Source organism: Parasteatoda tepidariorum, chromosome 5 (assembly GCF_982258835.1).
Source record: "Parasteatoda tepidariorum strain Cologne lab strain chromosome 5, Ptep-v5.0, whole genome shotgun sequence".
NCBI lineage: Eukaryota > Metazoa > Arthropoda > Arachnida > Araneae > Theridiidae > Parasteatoda > Parasteatoda tepidariorum.
In genome coordinates, this window is record NC_141759.1 from 53,493,542 (window position 1) to 53,505,245 (window position 11,704).

General features: G+C 28.0%; 2 protein-coding genes across 3 annotated transcripts in view; one reads left to right on the plus strand and one right to left on the minus strand.

Annotated features, from left to right (window-relative positions):
- Nucleotides 1-7,098, minus strand: part of LOC107438443 (aspartyl/asparaginyl beta-hydroxylase) — a 32,253-nt gene extending 25,155 nt beyond the window's left edge. Inside the window, exon 1 of one of the 2 annotated variants that reach the window (XM_043050168.3) lies at nt 6,886-7,098. In XM_043050168.3, coding sequence (XP_042906102.2) covers nt 6,886-6,940 — 55 coding nt within the window. In that variant the 5' untranslated portion in view covers nt 6,941-7,098. The remainder of the gene's footprint in view (nt 1-6,885) is intronic. The other variant, XM_043050167.3, reaches the window with a different exon arrangement.
- A 257-nt stretch (nt 7,099-7,355) lies between these two features.
- On the plus strand, nt 7,356-9,541 carry LOC107438453 (uncharacterized). The gene has a single exon (XM_016050753.5). It carries the CDS (start codon nt 7,444-7,446, stop codon nt 9,328-9,330), a length of 1,887 nt encoding a protein of 628 aa, XP_015906239.1. The 5' UTR covers nt 7,356-7,443; the 3' UTR covers nt 9,331-9,541.
- The last annotated feature ends 2,163 nt before the right edge of the window (nt 9,542-11,704 follow it).

Sequence of the window (11,704 nt, forward strand, 5' to 3'; positions counted from 1 at the left end):
CAAAATAAGAGTAGACAGCGCTGGTTTTAGATAGGCTAAACTTGACCCAACAGTCATGAATTGCAAACTTACAGCAGTTATAAAAATAACATATTATTCGCAATAAAGCATCATTTCATAATACGACGGAGCCTCCGAAAAACAGCCTTAAGAATACAAGCTGTAAGGGGTCTCGCTGCTGTACGGTGTCTTGGTACTAAAATTTCATAAATGAAATAATTATTATAGTTGTATGGAAAAAGGGTAAATGAATTAAGTAAGCCTTTAAGCATAAAATGGAACTCTATTTTAAGAACTTGGATCAGTTTTGTTTTTTAATCTTGGTTGTCTGCCAAATTGAAGATGCCTGCAAGAATAAACTATCTCCTTTAATTAAAAAAAAGAAAAATGTGTTTCGTGCTCCCGAAGAAATTTGAAAAGCTTAAGATTTTTCTGGTTCTTTTTCTTTTTTCTTTCCTTACATGATAGACGCGTTACTGCCAATACATAAATTTAAATATAAAATAATTTTATCGAAGACTAAAAGTAAAGACGCATTTTCTATTATTTAAAATCACAGATAATTTCTTTAAAAAAAGAAAGAAAGAAAAGGACGATAAACGAGAAAAATTTGCAGTGGGAATCTACTTCGGCTAGAAAATTCGATTGCTGTTAAAAAAAATAAATTCACATATTTACTGAAAAAAATGCATTATGTATACCAATTTCCGGAGTACGGTCAAATTTCCTTAAGAAAAAAAAAAAAAAATCAGGAGTGAAATACGACACGAATTAAAAGAAAAATACTGATTCCGAATATTTACAAGAGAGGACTTCGCGAATATTCAGAAGGGAAAAGTAACATATGAACAAGCGCAAATTTTAGTCCCAAAAAAAAAAAAAATTTGAAAACGCAACAGACGTTGTATTAAAATATAGATTCTGAATATTATTATAGTGTATGATGCACCTCCAAGCCAAATACCAACAGAAAAAAAAGAGCACAAGCAAAACTGATAATGAAGCACTGCGGAATCAAGCTAACTTAAATTTATTTGGAAAAAAAATAAGCGACACGCAAATAAAAAATATAGATTTTGAATATTTACTAGATGTAGAATTTTTGTCAGATGTTACCAGAGAAATTAAGATTTTAAATACTTATCAGAAATAAAGATTCAATCAGACGTTAACACTGTAAATCAACATTAAATATTAGAAAATTAGGGTGAAAAGTATTAGGCTAGCACTAATGCAGTTAGTTCTTAGAATAATCAGTTCGAATTGTCCAGAGATTTTGACTTTCGATCTAATACCTCTTTATTTTAATCAATAGCTCATCCAGAAATTTACTTTTGAGCACAAATGCTAAGACGTACATTCACTGTGTTTTCATTTGAAATGATTGAAACCCCACTCTAAAAAATTTGACTTAAGAAGTAATGAACTACTCTATTTCAAATTTTAAATACACATTGGTATGAAGGAATATTGATACAAATATGTATATACTGATTATTTTTTAAGGAACAGTACCATTAAAATTTATTAAATATTGATCTAAATTCAATCCGCGGTGCAAAGCTATTCAGTGCTCTATAAATAGAATTCTACTGGAAAAATCGTTAGAACTTTTTTTTTTTCTTTCAGAAAAAATAAGTCTAGTATATTTTACTATTTTTGGAATAAAATTTGCTCTTATACTACTTAAGTAGAGCAAATAATAGTTCTTTAGCTTATTGTTAGTTCTTTTTAAAAGTAGCCTGATACATATATGCTGTACTAAATAATGTCCTGGTTTTTCTCTTTAGCCCACTAAGAGGTCTGCAATTTTTCTAATTAAATAAAATGCAATGCAATGCAAATATTGCAAATGACTGCCGCATATTTTTCGGTAAAATAGTTTTTTTTAACACAAAATATTATTAAAATGAATAAAATCATAATACAATACAAATTTGTTTAAGCTGATAACTAAAAATTTTAAACATAAACTGAAATCTTAAGTACGAAACTTAGACCAGCATTATTCCATTTAAATGCTTTTCCTTGTAATAAGCAATTTAAAAAAAAATTCAGAAAATGAATTTTGTACTTAATTTTAAGCATTTTTAGAACAATTTGCTCACATCCATTTACTTTTGCGGATATTTTTGCAGGAAAGCTATGATATCTAAACATTCAAAAATTATATATTTATGTTCAGGTTATCAGATTCCTATTAAAATTTAAACTTAAAAGTAGAAAATTTTTAAAAAAAATTTTATTTGGTTCTGATCAAACTAAAACTATATTTATACAATAAATAATAAAAAAAATAAACTTTCATAAATATTATTTTAAAAAAATAAATAATAATAATAATTTAAACTGTGGTTTAAAACAGGTGAAAAACCATATTGGTTTTAACCTGGAGATTAGTATTTAGCAGCCAACCCAGCTAAGTACTAATGTCAGAGATTCCAAAGTACACTGAATAGTAGACTGCCTTGCCTACTATGATGCCCAATTAAAAAAAAAAAAATAATAAATATTTTATTTACAAAGTTAACATTGAAATTTAGGTGCACAGAGGTGACCTACATTCACCGAGAACTTATAAATGATAAATACATTTTACCAATTTCCAATCGATATTAACCAACTAATTGTTTGCAGTCAAAAGAGGACCTTTCATCTAATTTTTTCCTGACAAAAAAATCACTTTTTCAAACATTATTCAATGAGAAAGTTGTGTATTTATGTAAACTTCTTCAATTGTGAAATTTTCAGTTATACTCATATTATAATTAAACTTCTTTGAAATTAACTAGTAATAACTAAAGTAGCCTAATGAAATTAAAAGAAAATTCAATTTAATGAATTTTGTATTTTTTTTATAAAATATTATTAACTAATAGTTTATACCACACCTCACCATACAATGGATTCAGATATATAATTCTCTTTTTATACATCTCTAAGAAATAAAAAATACAGTAATTTAAAAATTTTCATTTTTTTTTATATCATTGCAATTAAAGGTCATAGAATTTCCTTTATACCATGACACCTGATTAATAGTTTTTTAATATTTCTCCAGAGTAAAATAATAGAGATTGAGAACCAAGATTTTTGTGCAAACAATAAAATTTAACAATGAAAAGAAAAGAACTTTAAAAATGATAAGAGATTTTTTTTTATTGTTAGATTAATTGTTTTATAATAGTTTTACAAACAAAGCTTCCCTCATACCTGATATAATTGTACGTAAGTAACATATGCCAGTAAATAATAATAATAACATGCAGATATATAGTATGCTGAACAAAAAGCAAGGTGCATCTATTTATTTCCAAAATAAATATGTAATTCCTTAAAATATAATACCATTGACAAACCTATTTACTATGTTTCAAAATTACTTTCACCTGCCTGTAATGTACTGCCATATTTATATAAGTCTCAGAAGCAACTTTTAAAAATCTCAGTGAAAATAATCCAAGTTTTGGTCAAATTCTGATTTTTTTTCCAATGACTTTGAAATTATTAAACCCTGTTTATTTGTCAAATTTTTTTTCGTTTCAGTAGTTTTGGCGATAAATTATTCTCTACACTGAGTGGTCTGTAGTCGCCTGCTACAAGTAGCAAAACTACTGTTCTATTGGTGATCAAAATGGGCTATAAGTGGAATTGAGCAACACTCTCTTCCTATAGTAACACTTAACATGCTTTCACCATAGAGCATGGAGAGTCACAGGAGAAGGAAGTATGTCAGCTTCTATCTTGATTTTTAAATTGAATAAAAACTTTTAAGTTGCTAAACTATATGGAACTGAAAACTACATTGAACATAAATCTAAAAGAAAACGTAGTGGAAATTTTAAAAAAAATATTTTTGACAAGTAAATACGATAAATATTAAGATAGGGAGAAATATTACAGTACATTCCTATACAACTGAGAAGAGGAGGAGAGGGAAGGGCGGAGGGTCAAGACATGGAACCGGTCTTCTCCCCAGACGGCATATTTGACCGTTGTGATCGCGAATTTCAATCAATACTTTTTCCCTTAGTATGTAGCATAGTGAGCTGCTCTTTAAAAAAAAAAAAAGTAGTGTAACGAGAAGTGCGAAACAAAAAAACAGTAATTTGTAGTAATTCCAGAGAACTACTTTTAATATTTTAATAAAAAAACATGGATCAATTGAAACAAATTTCTTGAATATGATTAGTACAAATCTTTGCTGGTCTATTAATGGACGCCGCAATGAGAATGTCTTTAAGGCCGAGCATTAATAAGAATTAGATGCTACAAATATTTAAACTGCCCATTATGAATTCTAATTTATAAATTTGGCCATACCTTAAAAGGTGAATGTACGTACACTCACAAAACATTGACGTTATATCAATGTGAAGGGAATTTTTTATGTACTTTATATGAGGAAATAAAAGAGTATTAAACACAAAGCATTTTCAAGCATTTTTTAATTTAAATACTTACTATTGAGAAAGGCATAAAAAGTTGAAAGTTAAAAGAATAAATATGTAAAAATGGTTCAGAATAACAAAGTGGCATATGTAAACATGAATAAACATTTCTTAATAATTCATGTTTAAATGAGCCAAATTATAATTCAAAACCATTTTGAACATGGGTGTAAAGTTCTCATGGTGCAAGTTTTCTAGAGCATGGGTGCATTCACAAGAACATGGATGCAAGTTCTCTAGCAAAGTTCGTCTCTTAATAGAAGTGAAGTTGTCACTTCACTTTGAAAGTAGTTTATAGTGACTACATAAAAAAGCAGTTGTAGTTAATTACATTTGTAATAAAGTAGTTATAGTTAAATACAAAAATAATAAAATTTTTTAACCACTATCCATACTGTTTGAACAAATATCTTGCTGAATTTTTGTTATTTACAATGAAAAATTTACTATAGGAAGAAGGTTTAAGGATGCTGATGACATTAAGAAAATGCATCCCGAAAGAGAACTTGAAAAGTTATTTCTTAAACTTCTTACATCTAGGAATAAAGATGCATTTACATCAGCTAGAGGTTACTTCAAAACATATCTGGTTATGTAATTCCTGTATGCTTACATATAGGTAATGTATGTAAGTTATATTAACATGTTCAGAAGTGATTAGATCAATCCAGGAAATTAATAGTTGTACTAACTTCTTTAGATTGAAGATACAATAGTAGAACGTGTCATAATTAACCAAAAGAAAAAGACTTGAGACACATAAACTGATTAGGTAAATTAAGGATTGCATTGTCTTTATATTTTTCTTTTTCTGCAGATTCTATTTAGAAAATTCTAAGTTGACTTATGTATGTAAATTCTAAGTTGACTAAGTACTACTTATGATTTCTCTAAAATTATTGTTTTATTATTTTTTAAGTGGTTATTGTATTTTCTGATCTCTGTTTCAAACTCCGATTCGAATTTAAATTTCACTTAGAATTTTAATGTTACCTATCTCTTAACATAACATTTAAATAATATTAATAGTATCTCATAAGTAAAATCATAGGTAAAATAACTACATTATTTCTCAGGAATTAACAAGAAAATTTATGAAAGAATTGCTATAACTGCAAATTATATTCATAGCTGAAACAAATTGAAGTTTCAGATTTTTTTGACATATAAAAGCCAAAAGGAAATAAGCATACATTTTTCAAATCTGATTTTTATGTAAAAATGTTATTTGGGTAATTAGAAAATTGACCCCAAACATAACATGATGAAAACATGTTTAGAAAACAATTTTATTGCACTAGGCTGAAAAAAATCCCAAAAAAAGATTAAGTTTTTCAGTATGTTACAATCTTTTCTTTAATAAATTTAGCAATTTATAAACAATTTTTCTATTCTAAAATATAACATTTTGTTTTTTGTAATCCCTAAAAACAAAAATCAACATCATATAATTAATGTCATAGTATTTAAGGTTAGAAATGTTTTAAATTTCTGTAGATTGCCCACAATCATCTACTAACGCACTTGTTCCATAGTCAATGATGAGATAAAAATAAAATTATGAATAATTATGGCACTAAAACATTTGTTAAGATCAAAAGTATATCCATTGGAAAAAAATTATCTTTCCAATTTAAATTACAATTTACATTTCCTTATCATACTGTGTCTTATGTCCTTAATAGTAAAAAAGTATTACATACAGAGGTCTCTGCTTATTGCAATAGTTAATATTATCAATTATTTATTGTTAGTATACGAACTCAGCGGGAATTTAGTAAATTTATTTGTATCCTAAACTCAATGCTTTCTGTGATCATAACATTGTTAAATATTATAGTATTTTTATTATTCTTTCTAAAATCTTTAAATGGACAAAAATGTGGTGATTAGCTGTTAAGGCCACTGGATAATTTTCTTCATGGGTCAGAGGAGAAGTGTCTTATCTGAACAGAGAACATTATATACCTTGTTAGCATAGAGTCGGACGATTTGGGTAATAAATATAGAACTGATTAAGACTAAAAATAAAGATCGATATTTTAAATATTTATAACTGGTAACCGAAAATGTGAAATGCAATTAAAGTGTTGAGTTAAATACCACTCTGATTACTTTAAGAAACACGAGAGACAGATAAATGAGCTTCATAAGAAAATTGTAGATGATCAACAGTTAATTATTTTTTCAATTTTGAATAATATTTATAATTTCAGGGAAATATACATTACGTAAATATCAAGGGAATTTTTTTTTTAATTATTTATTATGTGCGGCTTAATATAGTAAATTTATCTCTAATTTCGTGATTCGTTTATTGTTATCAATCGGTTAATATTATCAACATTGTAATGTCCAAGAGTGAGCACATTAAGCGATGACTACTGTTTCATATTTAAGTTCATGGCAAGTTTATTTTCGAAAATATATTTACCTTTTCTTTGAGAATCTTTCCTTTTCTTTCTTCTTCTAGGTTCTTTATCAGCCATTATAATCTTATACTTACACTGAAAAAGTGTATTTAGTGTTTTTCTAAAATTATAACGCAATTTTATCTTCTTTTGTTTAAGTACACTTCTCTCATTACACTTCGTAAAAAATAGAAATTATAAAAATAAAAAAGATATCAAAAGTTTACTTTGAAAAACAACTTTAACTTCTTCTTTCAACCGGTATTACATCGAATAGAATTATACGGTAACATTGAAAGCGTTCAGATTATTTCAGTTTTGTTTCGTTTATGTGCAAATTTGTATGATAGAAACAGCAATATGAGTTCAAAAAGTTTTTAAAGTGTATTTAATAGAGTTTACGATTTGCCTCTATAGTTATGAAAAATATTTTAATGCTAAGCATTAAAAATTTATTGATTTAAAAAAATATTTTAAATTTTAGTTTGTTAACTGTTAGGTTATGAAATTATGTCGAAACTATTAGCTACTCTTAAACAGTTTCAAATCAAATTATAATACAACTCTAATGGCAGCATCCCATGTGCATTTTGACCAATCAAAAATCTAAACAAACAGAATTAAATCAAAACCCGCTCATTTTTATATTTGATTATGTTGAGAGAATAAGATATTGCGTTATTATTCATTTCAATATAGCTTGTTCTAATATGAATCTTGATTCTTCCAAAAAGCTGAATGAGACATTATATACAGATTCTCATTTTCGTTTACTAAGACGAAAAAATAATCCCACCGAAGCAATAGATGAATTGCGCAACCTTATAAGACAAACTGATATCCACTGTTCGATTCAGAATATCAATAAAGATAGCACTGAGAAGTTGAAGAATCAGTTTATTTCAGAATATACATCTATAATCGATAAACAAGAGCAAGAAGGATTGTTGCCTGTTGTTCCGGATGATGGAAGTTGGGTTCGGTATTTAACGAAAGATAAAAATCCTCAATTAGAAATGCAAAATGCTTTGAAAACTTGTGTTCAGTTCGTTGAAAATAGTTTATTTGCTTATAAGTCAAAAAATTTGAAAGATAACTCACCTGCTTATCACAGTTCTCACACATCAAACAATTTTAAAATGTCTGCTTATCAACCTCAATCTGATAGTTTAAAACTTAAACAAAAACCATTATTTTTTAAAGCAAACTCTATTAATAGTAATGAAACAGACACATCAACTTCGAGTGTGAGGCAAAATACAAACTATGATGCAAAAAAATGGGATTCTAAAAATCAGTTTCACACCAAATACCCAGTTGCGGAAAACAGTTTTAAAAGAAAAGTTAGTGAAAGTAATGATTCTGCGTCCCGTTTCTCCAAAAAACAATTTAACCGTTCAAATAAGAATGAACAAGCTCAAAAAGATTCAATTAAAAATAGCTTTTTACCAGCAAGTTCTTTGTATAAAAATCCTTTGAAAAGAGCATGTGATGATAGAAAGCAAGAAGAATCTATGAGTTCATGTAATGCTGAAGAATCATCAGACATTAAAAATCATCCAACTCTAAAAAATTTTGATGCAAAAATTGTAAGCATAATTTTAAGTGAGATAATGGATTTCAGTCCCGATATAAAATGGACTGACATAGCTGGTTTAGAATTTGTTAAATCTACTGTTCAAGAAATTGTTATTTGGCCTTTGTTAAGGCCAGATATTTTTACAGGCTTAAGAGCTCCCCCAAGAGGTATCCTGCTGTTTGGACCACCCGGCACCGGTAAAACTTTAATTGGGAAATGTATTGCTACAGAATCAAATTCTACCTTTTTTTGTATAAGTGCTTCATCATTAGCTTCCAAATGGGTTGGGGAAAGTGAGCAGCTTGTTCGTGCTCTGTTCGCTGTAGCCCAACTGCACCAACCAGCTGTTATTTTCATTGATGAGATAGATTCATTGTTGTCACAACGAAGTGATCAAGAACAAGATCATACAAGGAAACTTAAGACCGAATTTCTTGTTCAATTTGATGGAGCCAAAACAAACGATGAAAGAAGAATTCTTGTTGTCGGAGCAACCAACCGACCTCACGAGTTAGACGAAGCTGCGAGGCGCAGATTTGTAAAACGGTTGTATGTGCCTCTACCGGAAGTGTCTGCAAGACTTCAGATAATAGAAAAACTCTTAGTTGCTCATCAGCATAATCTTTCGAAAGCTGATTTAGATGAAGTTTGCGATAAAACTAAAGGTTATTCAGGGTCAGATGTTGCTCATTTATGCAAAGAAGCTGCTATGGGTCCTATAAGAAGTATTGGCCCCGAGCAAATTAAAACAGTATCTCTTGATCAAGTGCGACCTATTGAACTAATAGACTTTCTTGATGCGTTGAAACAAGTTAGGGCTAGTGTTGCTCAAGAAGATTTAAATTATTATTTAGATTGGAATAAAAAGTTTGGTAGTTTTGCTATTTAAATATGCAAAAAAGCCATTTAAAATTTTTTAAATTATATAATCTTATTACTAAGCTCAAATTTTAAATATGTGTTAATTTTTTTTTTTTAAGTACGTATCAAAAACTGATTTGTATATTTGTTGAACATCTAAAGAAACTATATGGGCAAAATATATTTTCATGTCAAAAAAAAAAGAATTTAATAAACATTTATATCTGAATAATTTAAAATATTATGATAAATTATTTTGTTCTGAAGCAATTAGGTACCAAAAACTATTTAATTTGTCTTTTAACATATCAAAGTAAATGCTCACACGCAATTTTTAAAAAGCATATATCTGCAGCTTCTATGCATATATATATATTTATGTAATAGAACTTAAAAAGTGATATCTAGCTCATAAAATATTCAAATAAATTCTTAGAAATCAGAAGCTATTAGAACAGTAAAAATGAATATCCTTAAAAATTGTATTTAATAAAGTTTTTTTTTTTTTCAAATTGATATGCAATTACGGTAATTTTTGACGGTCATTAAACGAAACTGATACCCATATTATATTTTTAATGGAACTTGTAAAAAATGAGAATGGCATAAAACGTAATTAAATTGAAGGTCTTTTTACATCAAAATTTAACACTGTGACATTTTGTTTCAATTATAAATTTATATTGGAAGTTTAAGAGCAAGGCTTGCATAATCATCTTTGATAAGTGAATTCCTTTGCTTATTTAGTCAATGTATTTTTGAGTCCCACATACAAGGTGCATAACTAGATTTTTCAACAAAAGATAAGCCCTCAAAAAATATTTTAAGCACTTCTAAAAAAAAATAATGCAGCAATAAATTGTTTTCCCTACTTTGAAGCTCTATCTGCAAAAAAATAACAAATTTCAAAAACTCTTTTCAAATTTTTATATGATCATGTTAACTAAATAACTTGTTTTTAGCAACGAACTCTATTCTTGATTTTATTGGTCACCATAAAAGCATTCTATGCTTTATTTTAAATACTCAATATCCTTTTATTTTAGACGCTCTTTATTTACTTAATGTGGAGTTGCTCATTCAACTCTATAAATTAATTATTAGTTTATACAATTATGTACTTTAACATAAGGAAAATATTTAATAATGTTTAACTGTAATGTTTTTCTGCGATAAAACGTTCAAGGCAAATTCGAAAATGAAGTCTTGAATTGGGAGTATCTTGTAAAATGCTGTCAGAAATTCTTTACCATAAATCTTGCTCTGTGTAAACGCACGTGAGAAATCTGCCAGTAGTGCATCCAACATGTCAACCGATCTATACATTACGGATGTCAGTATGCCAAAACAGATTATAGTTAATTGACACTGTTGGAGAACCATGCTTTTTGTGTAATGTGTAATTCATGGTGATTCTAAAGGGAAAATATAATATTTTTAAAGGATACAATGAAGAAAAGCACCTTTAAGGACTTTTAAAAATCAAAAATACCTTTAAGCACTTTTTATACACACCCTGTAATATGTTTGTATTTGTTTTGCTAAGAATGAATGCAGTTAATGGCATACTTATCATTTCAGTGATATAACAAGTTTTAAATGTTTGAGACACGAATAAAACAAGTTTAAGAAATCTATTGTGAATGACATCAAGCTCTGAATGGATCATACTGTTTGAAGTTTCAATATTAAACTAATATGTAAATAAAATGAGTTTGTGTTAGCTGCATACTATCTCTTGACTGCATTGGAAACTTTGTGAAGATAATATTGGCTAAAATCAGTTTAATCTTTTTTTTTTTTTTAAGTTTCTAAATAACCCTAGTTTTACATGGAAATACAGGTGATGTTAAATGGAAAAACACCAGAATGGTTTCTGGATTACAATCCTGAATTTATTCCCGATCCGAAGAATGCCTATGTTAAACAAATTTTCGCAACTTAAAGAAAACACTCTTGCATTTTTATTAAAATATAGGTAATTGATAAAATTAAAGGTTTACAATCTTTTGAGTGTTAAAATAGAATACCTGCATCAGAAAACTGGCAAAACTTGGTAGTAGGCCAAATGTATAGGGTTTTAAGTCCTGATCACTATAGATTTTTACCAGTTTTGACCACAGAAATTCACTATTCAATTAATTTAATACTAATCAAATATATTTCACTAACCATGTTAAATCTAAAACAAGATTTGTTAAAAATTAAGTAACGATAACAAGTTTTATTGTTATCTTAAAACTTAATTGGTTTCAAATGGATCATTCATAACTTAGAAAGTAATCTTCCTATCAATGAACAGACTCAACACCCCAGTAGATATTATACAAATTCGGCAAATGTTATATCAATGTCTATAATCTTATTCATAGCTGCTCTGCTCATCAGATGTCTTGTGAGCT

Excerpts from the sequence above, each read along its gene's own strand:
- LOC107438453 (XM_016050753.5), top strand. The coding sequence starts at position 7,444 with ATGTGCATTTTGACCAATCAAAAATCTAAACAAACAGAATTAAATCAA.